The following is a 21,639-nucleotide window of genomic DNA, read 5'->3' on the forward strand; positions in this document are numbered from 1 at the left end:
ACACACACACACACACACACGACTGCTTAAAGTCACAGATTTCCTTCTGTTTTCTCCCAGAAGGCACCGCCCCTCCACACGTTGGCCACCCAGAGGCATCGCCCACTGGACCCCTCTATCCCCCACCCCAAGCTCTGAGGTTGAGTTCAGCTGCTGCTTTCTCCTCTGCAAAATTTGGACTGAATATAAAAGAACTGAGACCTAGAGGTACCTAGGTTCCTTACTGGGTTTAATGGAGGGTGTGGGAAGAGTTGGAATCTGTGTTTCTTAGGAAAAGTACAAAATTCATCTTATAAGTAGTTTGCTTGTTTTATGCTAGCAACCATGCCACACCCTAGGGGGCGACAAACAACTGAGTGAAACCTGTTGCTCCTAGTCTCAGGGGAGAGCCAGATTGGGTTAACTCTAGGGCAAAAGCCCCCTAGGGGAGTTAAATGCGAAAAGCATCAGCCTCTTTCCCCTCGTGGGGACCAGCTTTGGACTGTGAGGTTGAGCTATGGAAGGGGAGAATGAATTTGGACTTGGGGTAGGGCTGGACTATAGAGGAAGCCTGGTTCTAGTCTGCTCACCAGCTATGTAGACTTGGGTGCGTTCTTTCTTCCCTCTGTGGGCCTGAAGAAAGAGGGTGAGATCGTTCCTAACATCCTTTATCCCATCATAGGGCAGTGGTTCTCAACCCCATTAGAGCCAGCATCCCCTTTGTAACATCCCCTCTATCCTGAAATGAAGTTCATAAAATGAGATGACCAATCTACATACATCATTTTTAAAAACGCAAATAAAGCTAATCATAAAAAAGGAGAAAGAATAATTTATAATAAAACACAATGTCTCTCAATATATAAATGCGCAGGCAAGACCAGAAAACATAAATGAAATAGGCAGACTGCTTGCACCCACTTAAATTTGAAATTTAAGAGAAATAGAAGACTAGAGCCATTATGTAATTAAAAAAAAAAGTAGTAAGGAGTAAATACTAGAATAAAGATTAATGTTAGGTAAGTAATAACAGATGAGATGGACTTGCATATAAAAAGAGAAAGAGGGCAATAACCTAAGTTGAAGTAGGAATAATACAGCAAGGCAAATTAGAGATGGCAAAGTGGGGAAAACGAGGGGGCACGATGTGAACGCGAGGACCCGCGTCTTCGGTGCGTGCTGCTGACGCCGCTCCCCGTGGCGTGGCGCGGCGCGGGGTGGCGGGGCGTGTCACAGACACGTAGGTCTCTGTCTTGAAACGCTATCGCGTGTTGGGGTGTAATTTAGTTCATAGGATCATAAAAGGCTTTGGAGATCATGTATTTCCCATAGGCAATGGGCAATAGAGGAGGGGCTGGAAAGAGAAATGGAGATATAAGTGGTTTAAAGCAATTTCATGTGAACCCCTGGAACAATGTCAGAGAAAGATAGAAAAAAACAACAGGCAATTTCCCAAAACATTTCCACATGTAATCATTACAACATAGGTGTTCGACCTTGGGCTGCAAAAACTTAAAAAATATAAAGGATAGCAATAATGTGAAATTATTTCTAAAAATATTTATTAAGGAAATCCAAGGAGATACCTTGTATTTCTTCTTTTCTTACTACTGTTTGGTTGTCTCAGATTTCCTGTGTTAAATATTTATGGTCGCTTTCTTTGCTTATTCAGTAAGACCCTACTGCACCGGAACTGTTTTCAACTAAATATACAGGGCTGAAATGTTGTAATAGACAGTGCATGAGTAGATCATTCAATAATTCCAGACAATGTCTTTATTCCATTTAAGTTTTTTCTCTATAATAACCATCTTCTAACTTACTGAGTTATTCATGAAACATAAAAAAACTTAGAAGCTTATAAAAAGACTTAGAAGCTCATAAAAACTTTTTAGTACTATTGTGAATTGTAGTAGGACCGACTTATACCGGTTGGTGGTGGGTGTAGTCCACTTGCACATTTTAAAATTGTTCATGATAGACGACAAATATTTACCGTGGAAATCTGCCCTGTGCACGGCAGCCACTAAATGCCGTTAAGAGTTTTGCCCCCTTAAGCTCCTCACAAAATTTCCAAAGTTCCCCCTAGGGGGCGGTATCACCCCCATTGAAACCGCTCGTTAATTAAGAGCTTGGGCTCTCAAGTCAGAGCACCCTGGGCTTCATCGGAGCGCCATGAGACCGTAGACATTTTACTTATACTTTCTTTGCCTCAGTTTCCTAGATAATAACTACCTTTGAATAGAGATATAACAAGAATTAGTGAGTAAATACATACATATGAAGAGCAGAGAACCAGTTACCTGGCACATAGTAAATACTTAATGAGCCATTATCATTACTCTTCTCATATAGTTATACTAATTACTATTGTTATATTACTATTATTAGTATACTATTAAATACTATTATATGAAAGACCTCTAATCTCATCCTAAATTGTGGTTCTAAACTGCTCCCACAGGTGTATAAAATAGCAGCTTAGAATACCTCTCCCTCCAGCCATGGAGCCTGCCTGTGAGCTCAGAACTGAACTCTCCTGAAACTGGGCCCTCCTGGCCATATATTCTGATGGCAGCGCTGGGTAGTAGAGTTGGGCCCAGAGGGGTTGTCCACAGCATCCGCCCTCCTGGAGAGAGCCCGTTCACAGGGGTAATCCCTGGGAGAAGGACGTAGGCCCTAGAAGGCTGGGCTGATTCTCACCCTATGGCAGCCCAAGGGGAAGGCCTGGCACTTCTCCTTGGGGCTGGAGGAGTAGAAGTAGACGGGGAAAGGACACCTCAGAGAGCCGAACGGCAGGGACCCTGGCTTTCAGCAAAGGGGGTGACTTAGGAAACATCCTCCTTCTTCCCGCATCAGGCCCCTGCAGGCGGCTGATAGGCCTACATTAGCATCGCCACCACCTGCTCACCTTTGTAAGTGAATTTGAGTTTTCAAAGTGTTTTTCTTCCATTTTCTCATTTGAATTTCTTGAGAGTGTCATAAGATGGTATTAATACCTCCATTTCACAGATGAGGAAGCTGAGACTCAAGGATTTTAGGGACTTGTGCCATTCTTCATGCAGCTAGCAAGGAGCAGAGCCAGGAGTTGAGCACAACATCACCTTCTCTTTCATGAGTCTCAGCAATGTGGGGGGTGGGGGGCAGTTCTGCACTGGAGACTCAGGGATGAGGGGTGCAGTGCGACTCCAGTTCCCTGGGAGCAGCAGGGTCCGAAGCCTGGCTGCCTTCTTGACATTGATATGCCTTTCTTTAAGAATAAATGACCACGCAATTACAGAGCACCACTCCTAAAAAAGCATTCCGTTAGTTTGCTGTTTCATTTACATCTCCTGAGTGCCCCTTTTACACCCCCAGCCTGGCTCAATCAAAGGATGCATAGATCGGCAGGCTGCTGGGCCAGGAGGCGGAGCAGGCATGGACCTGTGGACATCATACCTGGAGAAGAGCCCGTCCTTGTTAGTGGGTACAGCGACGCCCAGTGGCGCTCTGTGTTCTCACATCCAACCTTTTCTCCAAGCCAGGAGCTCTGGCCTAGACAGGGCTGCAGACAGAGACACAGCCCCAGCCCCAGGCCCAGGATATGATGAGTTCTCCAATGCACCTCCCCAGCCCAAAAGGCCTGTTTTGAGCCTGCATATGGCCCCAACTGTCCCTGATTCACAAAGTACATCAGGGTTTATAGCTCTCCCAGGGGTGTTACAAAATCCAAAAAGTACTTTATTTGCACCCACTCTACTAGCCCTTTAGGGGTAAGGATAGGTATCCAGGATTCAAAATCAGCCATTATAACTAGACCAAGGCAAAATCAGGAATAAGAGGAAGCTCGCCTTCCTATCTCCTCTTAATTCTTTTCCTTGAACTACTAATGCCTCCATCTCTCCCCAGACACCCTGCAGAAGTCCAGATGGGGGCTGCCATGACCCTGGGTTCACTTTCTCTCTCACTCCCATCTCACGGAATTTATAGAGCTTCTTGACTCTTATTCTTCATAGAAAGATTTCAAATTGGGCTGCCCTGATAAAGTCTTTCACACTGAGCCTCACTAACTGATAATCACTAAGTAGCCGCCCAAAGCATTGAGGCTGAATGAAAAGAATTTGGGTGGCCTTTCTGATACCCTCTCCCCAATCATATACCTTCTTATACTCTAAAGCAGAAATGGCATTATGTAGTACGTAATTAAGAAAGGCTGAGTGTTATTTTTTCTCCTGCAGTCCTACCCTCAGTCTCATAGAGACCAAATCCAGAGGAAGATTCCAAGGCCTGAAGCATCTGATACTTGTATTAAAAAGGATCTTGGGACAAGCCTTGATCTGAGGTCACTTGGGCCAAAAAGATGACCCTGGTGTTGGCAGCACACTGTCACCCCCTGGTTCATGGGGAGGAGGCACTCTGAGAACTCTGGGGTTGCTGCCTGGGAGGCGGTGGCGATGTGCAGCCTGAGGCAGGGGGTTGGGGGTGGTGGTGCATATGCTTTAAACCCAGCTCTGCTTTTAGTGAGGCCCCAGAGCTCCCATAAATTGCCATGAACCCCAATGCCAGCCATAGGCAGACATGGACACAGAATGCAAGACACACACCACTTATACAAACCATTCATTTTATTCCTGTATTGGGTTTATACAAACTTGCAAGATACAAATGCAGAGCTCACAGGGATTCTTCAGTACCTATATCTAAAAAGAATGCTGCTGAGAGGGGGACCCAAACTCTCGTCTATCAGTCCAGATGCCCCCTTCCCCAGGGAGAGGACTCATTGGTTAGAAAGATGCTGAGGGGCTGCTACAGCTGTTCGGTCCCCTGACAGAGATGCCCCCTGTTTGTCTAACCTTAACTCTTCTCTAAGGTCACTTTTATTCTAAGGAAAGACACTGAAATCATACATTTACTTGTATGGTTTATTGTCTAATACTAGCAAATCAGATTGGCCCCAATATGTGCATAAATAGATATATGTATATATATGTATATTTCATATTTTCCTTAGTTTTAAGAGCTTCCAGGTTGGGGGGCGGGGAGTGCCTAAAGGGGAAAGGAATTCGTTTCCTCTTGCTATAGTCAGCCCTGTCCCAAGAACATGCCTCTCGCCAAGGCAGGAGAGCAAATGTGCACAGCTTGCAACCTCAGAAAATCTTAAAGTGACAATAGCAATATTTGATTACAGCCTCTTGGTTATTGATCAGGGAGGTTATGTGCTAATTGGGAAGGCTCTAGATTAGTAACCAGGGCTATCCCCAGGTGGGGTACTCATCCCTGAGCCTCCATCTGGGCCCCAGTCATTTATAGCAAGATGCTCTAGGCTGGGAATAGGGTCCAGTAAGTGTCAAAGTTGGGAAGTCAGGCTTCCAATGATGGCCAGGAGTTCTGTGCTCAATTCCAAACCCCAGGATTCCAGATCTGAACAAAGATTTTCTTCCTGTCCAAATCTGTGCAAGGCAAGAGCCCTTTGCCCACTTCAACAGTTGGTAAGCAGTTTGGAAGGCTGAGCTGTCTTTGTCTGGTACCCCCGTGGCAGCAGCTGGAGGAAAAGTCCTTGGGGCTTTTGCAGGCAAGACTGAGATGCTACATTGTCTGGGGAACCCTCCTCAGCCCAGAAGCTGACGTCACTGTCTGGATGCCAGACCAAGGTACCAGGGCCCTTAACAACGGCTCCCAGAGGAAAGGTCACAGAGGAAAACAGATGCCATAGACATGACTCGGACCAGAAAGGAGTCAAGTGAAAAGGAGTGTAAGAAGTCCAAGGAAGTTGAACACGTCTGCGTCGAAGGACCAGGGATCCCCAACCATTTCCTTTGGCCTTTGCACTGTATCTGGGTCCCTCAAGGACCAGACTGACATTCTTGGTGCTGCTTGGCACTGGCTGCCATTAAACTCTCTGCCGTTTCCAGCAGGGTGATGAGAGCAAGTGGTCCAGGAGCATTTCTGGGCTCGGGAGGTTGGGGTGGGGGAGTGCGGCATGGGTGTACTTGGGCACACACTGTAAACATTTCCTTCCAGAGGATTCACATCTGATAACCCTAGAGGGTCATCGAGAATTGACAGTGACAGTGTAATCAAACCCTTAGACCAGGGTTTCCAAGGGGACGTCCTGCCCTGGCAAGGTGCTCTGTGTGAGCTCTGGGACCAATCCTCTGCAGACTGTGGAGCGGGAGGAGGGAGGCTGCTGGGGAAGGAGGAAGAGAGGAGGGTCGGACCTCGGGCAGCCGCCTCAGCCTCATATCGCTCTCCAATCCATTCAGACATTGCACACTTTGAAAATAGATTTGCTTTTATAACAAAAGCGTAAAATATCCCTGTCTTAAAATAAGTCTTTCTCTCTCCTTCTTTGGATCAAAGGCATAGGGTACGGCCGCAACGTGCTAGGAATGGTGTGGAGAGCAGAGGAGAGAAAGTGGGCCTGGGCAGGAGTTCTAGGAAAGGATCAGACCTCCAAACATATATATTACATATATATCTATAATATGTATAATCTTCATAAAACATATATTAAGGCATGTAAAGCAACATAAAGGGCCAGCTTTATGAAATAAGGGGCGAGGGGGCGGTGGCAGAGGTGCAGACATCGATCCTTGGCATTTTACATGTATTTCTAAAAATATCACTTAAACAAAAAAGGAGAGACAAAGGAAGGGGAAGGCATAAAAGGCCCTAAAAAATCTGTCTTGTGGATGTAGAAAGGTGTGGGAAAAGAGAAAGAGGGTTACCTATGAGCCAACCCTACCTGCCAGTCTGTAGAGGAGAAAGGACTGTTTTGGGTACTTGAGCTTTGCTGAAGATGGGAGATGTAGCCAAGCGTCATGTTCGAAAAACCTGCTGGAAGTGAAGACACGTGGAATCCCCCCAGTCTGTGACGCCTCATAAGCAGGAGAATATCCTAAGCACCCGGAATCGTGCCTGGTACATCAAAGGTGCTCGATAGATATTTGTTAAATGAACTGTCATCTTTACTTGCATATCAATCAGTGACTGTCCCAGCCATGAACGACTGAAAAATTGCAGGAAGATAAAAAAGTTGTTCTTGGGACCACTGGAGGTCAGGCTGGAGTCTTGGGGCAGCAACTGTGGCGAAGAGAAGGCCTAGGGGCCAAGGCTCTCAGAGGTGCCCTCTCCCCTCCCTCCTCTCTGCAGTGCCTCCTACCCCTACCTTCATCTAAAGGTGGGTGGAGCAGAGGAAGAATGAGTTTGCTTCTGCCTCTCCCACACTGGGCTCCCTGGGTAGATGATTACAAGAGCAGAGCTAGGAGTCCATACAGCCTCAGCTAGTCCTCCTCTGGGATGCCTGGGCTGTGGGGCAGGGTCCTAGAATCTGGCCTCCCAGGTTAAGGCTGCAGTCCCTCTCCCTGGGCACAGTCTCAGCTGGCCCACAGCACATTCCAGGGAGAGAGAGGACAGCAAGGTTTCTTGAAAATGGTTAGGAAAGGCCCCAAGGCTGACCATCCCCTGTGTAAAACCAGTCCTTCTCTCTGCCCTCAAGCCCATAGGAGAGGCAGACACTAGGCTCAGACCTACAAGGAGCCGTCAGTCTCCTAAACTGTCCTACCCAAGCCCCTCACTCCCTACCCACATCCCCAGGCCAAGCACTCAGCTGAAAGCCATGGTGTGCTCACTGGTGGGGGGTCCTCCTGGGGCCATTGCATCAGCAGGCCCACTGATCCTAGGGACGAGGTGGGGGGGGCAGAGCGGAGGGTCGGGCACTGTACTTGGCACCAATCTATGGCTCCACCTTGGGAAACCAATCCTATCCTATCCCCCTTTCCTTTTCTGTCCTCTTACTTGCAAATGAATCCTGCTGCTTCTCTCCCTCCCACTTTCCTTGGATCTCTCCCTCTCCCCTACGCCTTCTCAACCTTCTCTCAGACGCTGCACAGACCTGCTGCCCTCTATTCACAGCCAGCACCGTCCCCTCTGGGAGCCAGGGAGCCTCTCCCCATCTCTCATCAGCTTCTTTGGCTCAAGCAGGGTGGTCGGTCTCCACTGGACCCCAAAGGGGCACCCATGTACAGAGATATGTCAAAGCCCTGGGTAAAGCTGGGGCGGTTCGGGTAGGGTTGGTAGGGGAAGGGGACGATGGCAGGTGCTGTCCACGTGTCAAGGAGGGCTGGAAGAGGCAGGCTGTCCATCTTCTCATCACCTCTAGTTCTAAACTAAGGTAGCCCAGGGCATCTTTCCCACCACGATGTCTTCTCCATCAGGGAATGTTCCAGTAGGGCCATCACAGCCCCAGCCAGAGTCAGCTAGGCTCCCTGTGACCTGGGCGTCAGACAGGGTACTCCTCACCCCTCCATCTCAGGCCCTGGCCTAGGACCGCCACCTGGGTAGTGAGGGCTGCAGGGCCCGGTGTGGTGGGTATCCATGCTCCTCTCAGCAGCAACCCCTGGCCCCCAGCCTGGCTCCTTGCAGCTTCCCCATGGGAGCGCAGGGGCCGGGGCCAGGGTGGGGGCCGGGACCTCAGGCGAGCAGAGGAGGGCTTCAGAAGGTAGCTCGGTGGAGCTTCACAGCATTGGCCTCAGCCAGGGCTTGCACTAAAGAAAAGAGAAATCAGGTGAGAAAGGTGCCACTCAGAGGAGCAGACTCTAGACAGTCTCTCCCAGGAGCGAGAAGTCTCTTATAAAAACCTGGAAACCCACCCCACTCCCTCAACCCTGAGAGAGGGGAACAAATCAATAAAAGTCAAAGTGCTTCTCCACTTGCCTGATATTGAGCAGCTGTGTGCTAGGGGTAAGGAAGGTACACAGCCTTTGGCTATAGATTCCGATGTTATTTTAATTTACAATAGGATCTGGGAGTGATCTGGGAGAGGTAGCTTCTGGGGGCTCCTGAGACAGGACTGATGTGTATCTCAACAGATGGAAGGCTTTTTGGCCGACAGGAGGGACGGGGAGGGGTGTCAGGGAAGTTCCTTCCTGACAGCGGGCAAGGGAGGCCTCAGCTCTGTTCCCTGTCTGCTTCTGGAGGAGCAAAGCCCACTGGCATTGCAGCATCCAAGAAGCGCCTGGCCAGCCGGCCCTTGTCCAGCACTGCACAGGGATGCTGGGGGCTCAAGCAGAGGGATGGCGGGGGAAGAGCGGCATGTGGCACTGGGGGTGAGGGGTGAAGCGATGCCGGAATGAGAGGGTGCACATGGCTCAATGGGGGTGAGGGCAGGGGTCCCAGTCCCTGGGGTGGATGAAATACAGTATAAAAGTGCTTACGTCAGAGCTCAGACCCGCATGGTATGGCTGCTGTCGGCGCCCCGTGGGGATTCAGACGAGAGGGGGTTGGCTGGTGGAGTCGGGGAAGCAGGGGAGGTGGGAGGGCTTGGGGTGGCACATTGCACTGGAAACAGAAATGAACAGGGAAGTGAACTGGGGTGGGTGAGGAGTGAGCAGGTGAGGCCCTGCTCCAGGTGGGCAGGGAGCAGGGCAGGCGGCAAGCAGAGAGGAGAGCTGGGCCTGGAGACTTGCTCAAGCTGAGGCAGAGCCGGCCTGGTTCTGGGGTGCCATGGAGGAGAGCATGGGGCCCCAGAGGAGACCTGGCCAATTCAGGCTCTGCTGAGTACCAGTGTGACCGCGGGCGAGGCCGGCCTCTCTGGGCAACGGGAGGGTCGCACACTTCTCCACTTCGGTGTGGACAGAATGGGGATGGCACCTTATCTACGGTGATGTCGCTATGATAATGACTAATAGTGCAGGAAAATCACACCAATTCAAGGCATGAAGGCCCCCATTTATGACCAGGTTGAAGTAAAGCAATCACTATGAAAACAGAGGCTTCTGACAGGCCGAAAGCGAGTTCTGTTAACTTAGGCTCAAGGGCTCAGAAACGTGTGCCCCACTGTCACTAAAGACCCTCTGCATTAATTCAGTAAAGGCAAACTTCCATCCACCCCTGAACAAGTCATTACAAACTTTAAAGTGGTGACTTTGAATTAAGGAGAGTTTACTCTATTATCATTATCGTTATCATTCTGTGTGGCGAACAATGAAACGAGCATGGTGTTAGGGCCCAGCTCTCTGAGGCCTCCAGGTCCTCGTGACCCTCAGCGCAGCTCGGAGGCAGGAGGGAGAGGGGAGAGGATGTCCTCCTCACTCGGGCTCAGAGAAGAACCAGACCTCAGCCAGGGCCACACTGTCTCCTCGGAGAGAGGACTCCTGGCTTTGAACTTCCTGCTCCCCTGCTCCCCGCCCTGCCTGGGGCCTCATCACCTTCCCTGCCCTGTGCAGAAGAGAAAGGCCAGCGCGGCGCCCATCGCATGAGCCCACACACCCATAGGCAGACACGGGGCTCGCTCGCAAGCAGGAAGTTGTGCCTGCCGCACATCACACTGACACTACGCGTGGGATCTGGCAGCACCGCATCTTTACACTCGTTGCACACACCTCACACACGTGTGTTTGTGCACTTCCACATGGCCCAGCACACCTAACTTCACATACAAATACACTCACAAACACTTTCCAAACAACATTTGTGTGTATGTATGTATCACGATGGCTGGTTATCTGGTAATCTCAGCTTCTAAAACAATCAGAAACCCAAAAGCTAAGCAAGGATTGTCTCAAGGAAGCCAAAGAGATGTCACCAGGGACATGTAGCGAAGCTCTTAAAATTTACTCATAGAGCTCCTTGAAGTCCAGTTACTCTTATTCATACACAATTCTGATCGGTGTCGACTGCTTGGGTTTCTAGCCCATGGGAGATTAGAAACAGGAAAATTAAAAGAGAGATAAAGTTGAGAGGCCCATTGATATTTATAAGAAGGCACAACTAAAGAGAGAAAATCTTTTGTAAAAAATAGACATAACAATTTTAAAAGTGTAACAGTTTGACAGCATTTAACATAGCTATAAACAGATCCGTATCCTTGTAGCCCCTACGGGCATCTCTTCTACAGAGGTCAGCAAAACAAGGATATTTACAATGATACGAAAGGAGAAAGAACAAGATTTATTATGTTAACTACAACCTTTTAAAGAAGGGAGAGAAATATTAAATATATTAGGACTACATCCATTGAAATAATTAAAATTCACAGATGCAGCAGGTACGTACTGGACAGATGTGGTATCATAATGTGTGTCCACAGTACTACCACATCTGCATGCACAAATAATGGGTCAGCCATACTCATATGAGACTGTGCTCTCCTCAGAAGCGCACACACCGGTAGATGTTCACAAGTGCGGCCATACATACATTGCGCGCCAAACAGAATAAGGTTTTAGCATCCCTTACGGCAAAAAACACCAACCACACACAAACACACGCATTCATAAACGCTACCTCCACCCTGTATGGTACCCCCATATCAACATATATCTACACTCCAACAGCTAACCAAATACCACCTGTACTCATAAATAATGGGTCTCTACACAACACTCATAGACATTTTGTGTGCACGTGTGCACACACACTCCTAAATTCACTCAAACATTCCCTCCTTCACATATCACACACTTGAATACATACAAATACATGTGTATTCACAAACATTATTGATATACACACTGCACGTGACCCCATGCCACACATACGCATCTAAAATTGTCACATCTGCATCCTGACAAACGCTGCAGCTCCCATCACTGCTCACACCATCCACGCCACACACTCACACTCGGGCACTAGCTCTACATCCCGTGTCCATTGCACAGTCCACATGGCCCGTGCTCAGTCTCCCCATGGGCACAGGTCCCAGCATGGACCTACGCCCACGCCTCATGTGCCCAGTCTTCGCTGTGCCTGGCAGAGCTGCAGCTCTGGGGTCTGGGCCATATGCCAGGGGCAGTGGGAACAGTGGGCTAAGTCTGGCCCTGGAACAACCATTTTTCAAATAGTTGGGGTTTTGGCAAAAGCCAGATGACCGTTTGCTTTCAGTGCACAGGCCCTGAAATGTAAGCCGGTACGTACGGAGCGGGAATCTGATAGGCTAGGTGGGTTTTGTTTTCGCGAAACCTTTGGCCAGGCAGCTATGGTACAGAGAGCCAGGGACTGGGGCAGGGGCAGAGGGAAGCAGTAAAAACAGCCCTGTATGTTCTAACCCTTGAAACAGGAAGTTGCTTTTTGCCCAGAGCATGAGGAATTTGATCTTTGGAAGGTTCAATTCATTTTACCGCTAAACTACAGGGAGGTTTGACAGAGGCCTCCCTGCAGCCCAACTGATTCTGCTGCCTTTTGGTTTCAGCATGAGGCTCTCTGAAGCCCATCCCTTCTCTTGGCTTAAATCCAGCCCACTGACAGCCTCTCTCTGAAATACCTCCGGGCCTTTCCCTGGCCACCCTTCTACAGTCCATCATACACTAACTGCCAGTAGGCTCTTCCTCAAGGCTTGCTTAAATCCATTTCATTGTAGCCTAAAACCCCCTAGTTTCTGAAAATGTTCATATTTAAAATAGCTGGAAAAATCACAAATGGTTCCTATTTCTACTTCAGCTGTTGCTATTTCAACTACTACCACCACCACCGCTGTCAGCACCATTACTACAGCTGGCTGGCATTTATCAAGCACGTACTGAGTGCCTGGCGCTGTGCTAGGTGCTTAGCACACGTGGTTTCTGTTTTCTCACACCATCAGACAGGCATTTTGATTTGAATTTTTCAAATTTTTCAGATGAGAAATTGGAGTCTCAGAGAGCCATAACTCGAGCCCTCTTGATCACCAATAGGAAACACCATCCCTTCCACTGAGCTACGAGCCACAATCCTTGTCTGCTTGTTGCCTGACTCTCGTCCAGGCTGCTATAACCATGGCTGGCACACCTGCTTCTGCCTCTCAACTAAAGTCATCACAAACCTGGCATCCCAGAACCTTCTGGGACATCTGTCTTGACTGCCCTTCGAAGCCCTCACTCTCTTTTGCCCTCTCTGTCCTAACCATCTTGTCTTGAGGGGGAGGAAATATTCCGTCTCCCAGGCTTAACCACTGTGTTTCCTCTGCCTTTCATGCTCCTGTTCATACAGAATCTCTTTCATTCTTCCCATCCTCATTCGTTTCATTCTTGCCAATTATACTCTCATCTATTCTGGGCGATGTCCTAAGCCCCCGTCGACTTTAACCTCACAGTGTACCAGTGTGACCTCAGTTCCTCAGACTCCTCTTTTCTTAGCACAAAGTGGGTTGGGTTCAGTAGCCACAGTGATAATTGTATTGTGCTCAGCTCCTTGGTTACCTGCACCATCTTCTCTTATGCTGCCTATCTGCATGCAGCAAGAAGGGGAAGTGAAAGAATGCCCTGGAATACCTGGCCCCCATTCTACAACTGGTAAATCCTTTCATCTCTCCCAACCAAGTCAGTTATCACCTTTTCTCTGTACTTTTCCCAACCTGCCCGGGTAGCATGGCTCCCTGTGCTCTCTGCATGGCCTCGGCCATTCCTCCATATAATGGAGAAGAAGGTCATGATGGCTCTGACCTCCTACATGTCAGCAGCTCTGGGCCTGCACACCCACCGAGTCTAGCACAGTACCTGGTGCTCAGCGAATGCTCATCCTGATCTCGAGGGACATCTCCCTGGCCTTGTTCCTCTCTATCCCTGGCCCCTGGCAGCGCCGTGCCTCCTCCCCTACACATGGTCAGCTGGTCTCCCTGGCAGAGCGAGGCCCAGCCCCTCTCACCAGACAGCATGCGGCCCCTGCGGGAGGCCTCGGTCGCCAGGGCACAGGAGATTTCAATCCGCTTCTCCTGCTCCTGCAGCTGGCTCTCTGAGTCCTGGGGCACGTCCACAAGGTCCCCCTCGCCGACGGGCACCACGTTCTGCATACTGAAGAGGCACAGACAGACATGGTGGGGGGACAGGATGGTCCAACTGGCTTGGGGGGGATGGACTGAGGTTGGCAGGGGGGCCAAGGGCCTGTGTACGTGCAGGCTCTGGTCTCCAACAAGGCTGTTCCCAAAGGTGAGAGGGACCTGGCAAAGCACATGTTGGGACCCCTACCCGCACATTTTAAAATGAATTAAAAGGTTCAAGTAAACATTTAGGGCAGCCTTGAAGGGGAAAAGAAGTCCCCAGAGGGCAACCTGGTGATGAGAGCATGTGCATGAGCTTGGCAGGTCTTTTGCACGCCCAACGGCAGTTCATCGTCCTGGCTGCAGGGCTGGGCCCAGTCCACTGCCCTGAGCCACTGCCTCTATTTGCTCCTCGCTGGAGAGGCTCAGGGTCCCCAACGACACGTGTTGGGGTGCTGGAGTCAGCAGCACTAGTGCCCCAGGTGTCCTAGGTGCCATGTGGGCAGAAGAAGTGGAGGTTCACCTGGCCTGTTACCTGGACTTGGCAATGAGCGTCTTGATCCTCTCCACCTTCTTCTGCTTCTCCTTCAACTCCTCGGGGCTCAGGGGAGTGTCAGGCTCCAAGTCAATGTACCGTTCGGGGATGAGGACTTTGTCTGGGGTAGAGAGCTGTGGAGTGACCCAGGTCACTGCCTCCATCCCTCCCAGAGCTTCTCCCCCATCCCCGCCCCTGGACTCTGCTCACCTCCTTATTGATGTCCACGTCATAGTGCTGGGGCTCCAGCTCCATCTTCCGAAGCCGGGCGATTTCCTCCCGCGGCGTCTCATAGGCCTGCCCGCCAGGCTCCTCTGCCCGAAGGGCCGCCTCTAGGTTGGAGATGTCCACTTCATGGATGCTGCGGTGACGGCGCACCTAGCGGAGGGCATGCCCACTGCCACTGGTGCCACCAGGCAGCCCTGACCATGCTATGTCCTCACTGTCCCTTCCGACACGCCCAATCTGGCCACCATCCCACTGCGTCCATGCTGCTTGCCCAGGACCTGCCCACCTGCAACGACCTGAAGGTACATCTGAGCAGTAACTCCTGTCAGCACTTGTCACTCCCCATCCCGCTGTGCTCTGTGTTCAGCTCCTGTGCCATATATTTTGGGCTGTTGAATCAGTGTTTTTACACTGGTCTCTAACCATTTCGAATGAAAGAATTTCCAGTCTACCAACTAGAATGTAAACCGTTTGAGGGCAGGACTTGTGAGTCATAATTTTTCCATATTTCTGAAATTCACTGGAAAGAAAAATTAGGCAGATGTTTTGGGTTCTTCTCAGCTCTGCGCTTAATGGCTATGTAGCCCAGGACTCCCTTAATTTCTTGTGACTTTGTTTCCCTATCTCTAAAATAGAGATAATAATTCTTAACCTCACATTGTTGAAAGGACTAAATAGGATAATGTGAAAGGGAGTCGTGAATTGTATTGTCCCATATAATGCTGAACTATTGCGATTATCTTCAGCATACCCAGCACCTAGAAAGTGTTCTAGAAACGTGCATAAGCTAATTCTGCATGGTGGATTTTGTAGTATTCTCCATTAACTGAATTTTGTATAATTCATGCCAACTGAAACAATCAAGGCAACGCTTTTTGTCAATTATTTTTCATTTTAACACAAAAAAGGAAAAACTTGTTTCAGGCTCTCTTCTGTTGAGTAGGGAAAAACAGGCCCAGTTCTCCCAGATGCCCAGCTTGGGTCCTCCCCAGTCCACTTCCTCTCTAAACCCCAGCCTGCCCCCGACCTCTCTGGCCCAGCCTGGCCACTCTGGGAGTGGGCAGTGCCAGCAGATGCCAGGCCACGCCTGTGGGGGGCTGGGAGGACATTACCACTTTGTAGGCAGGCCGGGGGCTGGGGTCGGGGGCCGGGCTGGCCGGGAGCTGCAGGCTCCTCCGCTTCTCCTTCATGGAGCCACTCTGGTGCCGCCGCATGCGGTCGATCTGCTCTTCCACGCTCATCTTGACCTTGCCCTCGCCTGGGAATATAGCACTCTTGGGGCGCTCCTGCTGCAGTGGGAGATGGGGCTGTGAGAGCAGCCATAGCTTCCAACCAGCTTTTTCATCCTCCCTAATCCTTTACATTTCCCTTCTCTGGGAAGCCTCCCTGTAGTGGGTCTAATAGTGGCCCCCAAATACATGTCCAAGTCCTGACTCCCAGCACCTGTGAATGTGATCTTACTTGGAAATAGGGTCTTTGCAGATATAATTGTTATGGATCTCAAGATGAGATCATCCTGAATTAGGGTGGGCCCTAAAACCAGTAATGGGTGTTCTTACGGGAGACGAGAAGGCACGAAGGGTAGAGGGTGATGTGAAGGTGGAGGCAGAGGGCGGAGTGGCGTGTCTACAAGCCAGAGATACCGAGGACTGTCTGTCAGCAGTAACCAGAAGCTAGGACAGGGCAGCGAGCAGGTTTGCCCTCAGCCTCCCAAAGGAAGCAACCCTGCTGGCACCTTGATTTCAGATTTCTGGCCTCCAGGACTGTGAGAGAATAAACTTCTGCTGTGTTAAGCCACCAAATTGATGGTATTTTGTTCATTTCCTAGCAGCCCCAGGACATTAATATGCTGCCTTGGGCCAGCACACTAGGCTCTGACCACTGGTTAGATATTCTTTCATTTTTGTTATGCATATCTTCCTCATCCCTCGACATGCCTCTCTAAAGAACTCCTCCTCATTCTGCCTCCTCCTCCAGCCCTGGGTTTCTTGAACAGTTGTGACAGATGGGTGGACACACAGAGGTCCCTTGGCTTCCGGCCTGGCTCAGCCGGCCCGAGCTCTCGAAGCCTGCAGGGGAATACTCACCCGGGTGGAGAGTCCATTGGTGAGCCCGTTGGCATTCCTCCTCACTACCCTTGATGGGGTCACTTCTTCATCAGTGGGTGACTTTGTCCGTGGGGGCACAATGCCAACTGCAGGGAGACAGAGCAGCCAGTGGGCCTCAGGGAGAGAGGAAGGCAGAGAGACAGGGGAGCCTGCTTCTCAGAGAGGCTCGGTCTCACACACCGCAGAGATGAAAGGCCTTGGGGGATGAGTACTCTCCTTGGGTGTGAGCACACGCTCCAGGCTCCTCTCTGACCCTTAGCTTTACCTCTAGGAAGGATGGGACAGCGGTACCTTTGTTGAGAGCTGCCTGCTTCTCTGCCTCCACCTCTTGCCTGGTGGACACGAGGCTGATGTCTCTAGAGGTGTCCAGGAGTGATGTCTGGTGGGGCTCTTTCTTGCTTTGCTCATAGCTTGCCTTGGGCTGGGAAGAAGGGATAAGATGTTTGACACTGGAGTGACTGCCAGAAATTTGGTCCCTGGTGATGTTTCTTGGGTTAGCAATAGTTGGAGCACAAACCCTTAAAAACATGGGACAGGGACACTCTGTGTGGGTCAGCTGGAAGGTGGCAGGGAGGCATAAGGTCATCTTGGAGAATGAGGGCTCAAACCTCCAGGCGGCCCCTCCAAGAAGCACAATGAACCAGAGGGGAGGGGGCTACAAGGCCAAGGATCTCTGAGGATTCTGCCAGGATCCTGCCCCAGACCAGAGCAAAAGAACCAGGGGAGCTTTGGTACCAGGTTTCTGAGGACAGGAAAGGGGAACTTAGCTTGTTGTGGCTCACGGAATCATGACACTAGAAGGGACCTCAGCCATCATCTGGCCCATCTCCTCAATTATAGGGTTGAAGAACCTAAGTCCCAGTGAGAGGCACAGAGAAAGAAGCCTAAGCCAGAGGTCAGAAACCTCCACTCTAGCCCAACTAGAGAGCATGGGTCGGTCCTACCAACTTCCTTTGCCTATAAAACAGAGGTGCTGTTACTTGTTCTGCCACCTCTCTTGGCAGACCCTCAGGGTTATGCATATACCAGTAGCTGAACTGAGGTGAGAATGTGGGTTTCCTAATTTCAGGCACAAGACTATGTCTACTCATGATGCAGCCTCTTCCAAACCTAACTACACATCTCCCCTGGATCTTGGCTAGGGATCTAGGTGAGAGAAGGGGCCAGAACAGGGGAGAAAGGGGCCTGTATCCTTACAGCTCAGGGGCTAGCAGGCTTAGAGAAAACACAGGTAAGGAAGAGACAGAGAGAGAGCACGGGAGGACTGAGGTCTGGGGTGGACAAGAGCAAGAAGGATTGGAATCATGCCAGCGCATGTCTGTGTGGAGGACCCCTCAGTTCCCATCGTCTGGTCATGCTGGTAGGGAGTGGGCCATGCCGTCGCCCATGGTGGGGGCTGCCCAGGAACCCGGCACAGGGTAGGGCAGCAACTCATTTCCCCATTGTCCAAGGAGAGCAAAAGTGGAAAGAGGGCCAGTGTGAGAATGTCAAGCCTTCCTTAGCCCAGAGTCTGACTGGGCAGAGGGCCCAGCAGAAATTGAGGTGAGGGAAAATTAATACCGGAATGGGGAAATGACTCGGTGTCCTGCCTTGCCCTCTCACCTGGACTTTTGTCCCACTCCCTCCTCCCCTGCCCTCCAGGACCCAAGGGTGCTGGGTACCTGACCCCTGGCTGTCTCGCCACTGCGGTGCCAGGAAGGGGAGGTGGGGTATGGCCAGAAGCGGCTCTCGCTAGGGAGTGGAGGCACAGTGGGAGGAGACTCCAGGGGCACGTAGGCTTTGGGGAGGGGAGGCCGTGGCGGGCCGGGCTCCTGAGGCAGAGAGAAGCCAGAGCATTAGGAGCGAGATCGGTCACTGTGAGAGCAGGAGAAAAGAGCGTTAGCAGGAGGCAGATGGCAATGCTGAGACCCGGTGGGCCCTGGAGCACCAAACACCCACCCATGGTCTGCACAGAGCTCCACCTGCAGAGCTAGCTCTCTGCCTGGCCTTCCAGGCTCTCCTCCACCGGGCCCCCACCTGTGTGCCACTCCACATCGCTCCCCACTTTTCCTCCAGAGCTCTCTCCTCATTGCCTCACCATCACGCTGGACACATTCCCACCCCTGTACCTGTGCTTCCACCCCCTCTCCTCCCTGCGATGCCTTGCTCCTGTACCTGTCCCAGTGCTTCACGGCCCAGTTCGCGCGCCACCCTCTCTCTGGAACGTCAGAGCATTACGGTCTGAACCACGTGGTGCGGTATTGAGACACACGGCGTCACAGTTCCGCAGCTACCGTGACTCGGTCTTGGTGCCCACTGGACACTGGGCTCACTGAATGGAGGTCTCGGGCAGGCACGGTGTCTTTCTGAGAGGACACCACCATCCCTTGCCCACAGCAGAGTCTTAAGTAAACACTTGCTGATTGACTGACTATGGAACTGCTCCCCACAAGGCCCTCAATCTTTCTACCTCCTAGAACAATCCTGGATTTAAATGCCTGTGAAGTGTTTGGTATCTTTGCTAACCATCCTGATGTTCCAGAAAGACTTCCCTAAAGGACACTGGAGAAGGCAGATGGAGATGAGAGCAGGTAGAGGAGAAATGTGGGGGGAAGGTCACCCAATTGGATGTGAGAATGACGCCCTAAGACAGAGCACTAAAGCACTGGGACTGGAGGCCACTGGAGAGGAGGTGGCTCAGAATTTGTGTAGTTTCGGGCAAACGAAGACCTGGTCCTCCCTTCCCCACCTACCTTCCACTCCATTTTATCAGCTTACCTCATTGGACCCAGGCTTGGTAGGGGACCCCTGAGAGCCAGACACCAGTGAAAAGGGGCTCAGGGGACTGGTGAGACTGGCAGAGCTGAGAGGGCTGGCAGGGCTGTTGGAGCTGCAGGTGGCCGAGGGGCCAAGTCCTCCTTAGGAAAAACAAGAGGAGAGAGACGAAGGCTGAGGTGGGTGTGTGACCGTGAGTGTGGATGGGCTCGAGGGGGAGGACGCGGCGGAGGACCCAAACATGTGGAAGGGAAGATTTAGTGCCTCAGGGCCACGAGGACCTGCCGAAGGTACTTCTTATAGGGGCTGAGGCACAGGCTGAAGAGGTATGCTGGACGGGGGGAGATGACGGGAGGAAATGACACTGTTGCCCCCGAGATGTCAGAAGAAGCCAGCCTGAGGTTCCGCAGCTGAAGAATGACACTAAGATAGTGGTCTCAGACTCCCAAGGAGCCCATGGGCTTCTCAGCCAGGGAGGCACAGGTGCTCCATGACTTTTGCTGGAGAGGAGTCTAGGATATCAAGGTCAATATCATCTCTGAGTGGTATATCTGGTCTATTCTTGGGTTGAGGGTAGGGATAAGGGAGCCCTACCTACCATCCCAGGGCCCAGGAAAGCTTCTGGAGCCCTGAGAAGGCCCTAACTGGCTCTGAACACACTGTAAGGGCCTGGAGAAGTGTGAGCTGGCAGGTGTGGGACAGAGGCCAGAGACTCTGGAGCATTCCTGGTGAGGCCAGAAGCCCCAAGGCTGGAGGGAGGCGCCCACCTCTGTGCTTGGCTGTATCTGTGCCCCGGGACGGGTTATTCTTCCTGAGCCCCTCCATCACATCCTGGATCCTCCAGATCTCCTTCTGGATTTGCCTGTTGAGCACCTCATTCTGAAACACCACAGAGGAGGTCAAAGGAAGTGGCTATTGAGGAGCATCCCAGCCCTTGGACCAGTAGTAGGCAGGAGCTTTGTGTACACATGCGCATGTATGCACACACACATCCCTCCAGCACACATACACACACACACACACACACTCCCCTCCAGCACACACATATACATACACACACATCCCTCTAGCACACATACACACACACATCCCTCTGGTGCACACACACACACACACACTCCCCTCCATCACACACATATACATACACGCACATCCCTCCAGCACACACACACACATATCCTTCCAGCCCATGCACGCATGCATGCATGCACAAGCGCGCACACACACTGCTCTAGCACATTCATCTTTTTCACAGGCAGCCTCTGTCTCTTCAGCATCTATAATACAGAGGTCTGACTTGCCAGAGAAGAGGGCTCTGTCATCACAGTAAAGAGTCCCTTTAGGGAGAGAGAGCGAGGGCCTGCCTCTTGGAGACCCCCAGGGAAGATCAGAGGGGTCTTGGAGCGAAGGCCCCTGTGATGGACATTTTATGGTAGCCTATTTTCCAGGGGTGAGAGTTTTCAGTTTCCTGTTTTTCTTCATATCCAAACAGTCCTTTTGTAATACCCACACCCAACAAATGCCTAAATACTCATGAATTATATTCAATTACAGCGTCCACTCTTTGAAAAACAATAGCTATCACTTATTTAGCAGCCTTCCCCTGTACCCAGCACTGCACTCAGTGCTTTGCTAACCCATTTTGGCTGCACAACTCTATGAGGCAAGGGCAGCAGCTGTCCCCACTTCAGCGACGAAGAGACTCGTGCCTGACCATCTGTTAGTAAGTCGTGTAACTACCATCTGAATCTGGGTCTGTTTGTTCCGAGAGCTGGTGCTCTTGACCATGACACTACTGTACCTCCGAAAAAACGTGCATGTTGAAAGCGAGGCTTGCTCACAGGACTTGGTGGCATTCGGGCGCTCTGGGCCAGGAGGGCCTTCACCTCACCCTACCTAACCAGCTGCAAGGCTGGGGTGGTAAGTTTTGTTATCCAGAGGGAAATAAGAAAACATGGGAAACTAGAGTTCTAACTGCATCAAAGAGACAGGGATTGCAAAGCCAGGTAGAGAAGAGGCAGAGCCTGAGTAGAGAAAAGACAGAGGGAGGTAAAGAACGAGCTGGCCCAAGGTCAATGTATCCAGACATCTGCCTCCAGGTACAGTGTTTCTCACCAGTCCCAGAAAGGAAAGCCTCTTCCTATTCTAAAATTTCCAAGTGGATTGCTGCCAAACAGCCTATTCTTCTGACGTCATGAGAGAAACTCATATTTCTCTTATATTTATATTTATGGGGTTGTTAAAACCTTTTAGTCATAAAACACCTGACATCTAACCTAAGTTCCCAGGCTTCTGCTTGACTCCATCCCCTGTGATTTGATGGA

General features: G+C 50.9%; 1 protein-coding gene across 23 annotated transcripts in view; it reads right to left on the reverse strand.

Moving 5' to 3' along the window:
- Nucleotides 1–4,568: 4,568 nt before the first annotated feature.
- Nucleotides 4,569–21,639, reverse strand: part of PLEKHA6 (pleckstrin homology domain containing A6) — a 115,200-nt gene continuing 98,129 nt past the window's right edge. For 16 of the 23 annotated variants that reach the window (XM_016140050.2, XM_016140067.2, XM_016140076.2 and 13 more), the window contains 9 exons: nt 20,083–20,194; nt 19,319–19,458; nt 18,223–18,372; nt 16,853–16,982; nt 16,541–16,647; nt 15,566–15,742; nt 14,436–14,603; nt 14,226–14,359; nt 9,304–13,724 (listed from right to left, as the gene is read on the reverse strand). In XM_016140050.2, coding sequence (XP_015995536.2) covers nt 13,361–13,724; nt 14,226–14,359; nt 14,436–14,603; nt 15,566–15,742; nt 16,541–16,647; nt 16,853–16,982; nt 18,223–18,372; nt 19,319–19,458; nt 20,083–20,194 — 1,482 coding nt within the window. In that variant the 3' untranslated portion in view covers nt 9,304–13,360. The other 7 variants (XM_016139977.2, XM_016140033.2, XM_016140145.2 and 4 more) reach the window with 4 other exon arrangements.

Source organism: Rousettus aegyptiacus, unplaced genomic scaffold (assembly GCF_014176215.1).
Source record: "Rousettus aegyptiacus isolate mRouAeg1 unplaced genomic scaffold, mRouAeg1.p scaffold_m13_p_17, whole genome shotgun sequence".
NCBI classification, from domain to species: Eukaryota; Metazoa; Chordata; class Mammalia; order Chiroptera; family Pteropodidae; genus Rousettus; species Rousettus aegyptiacus.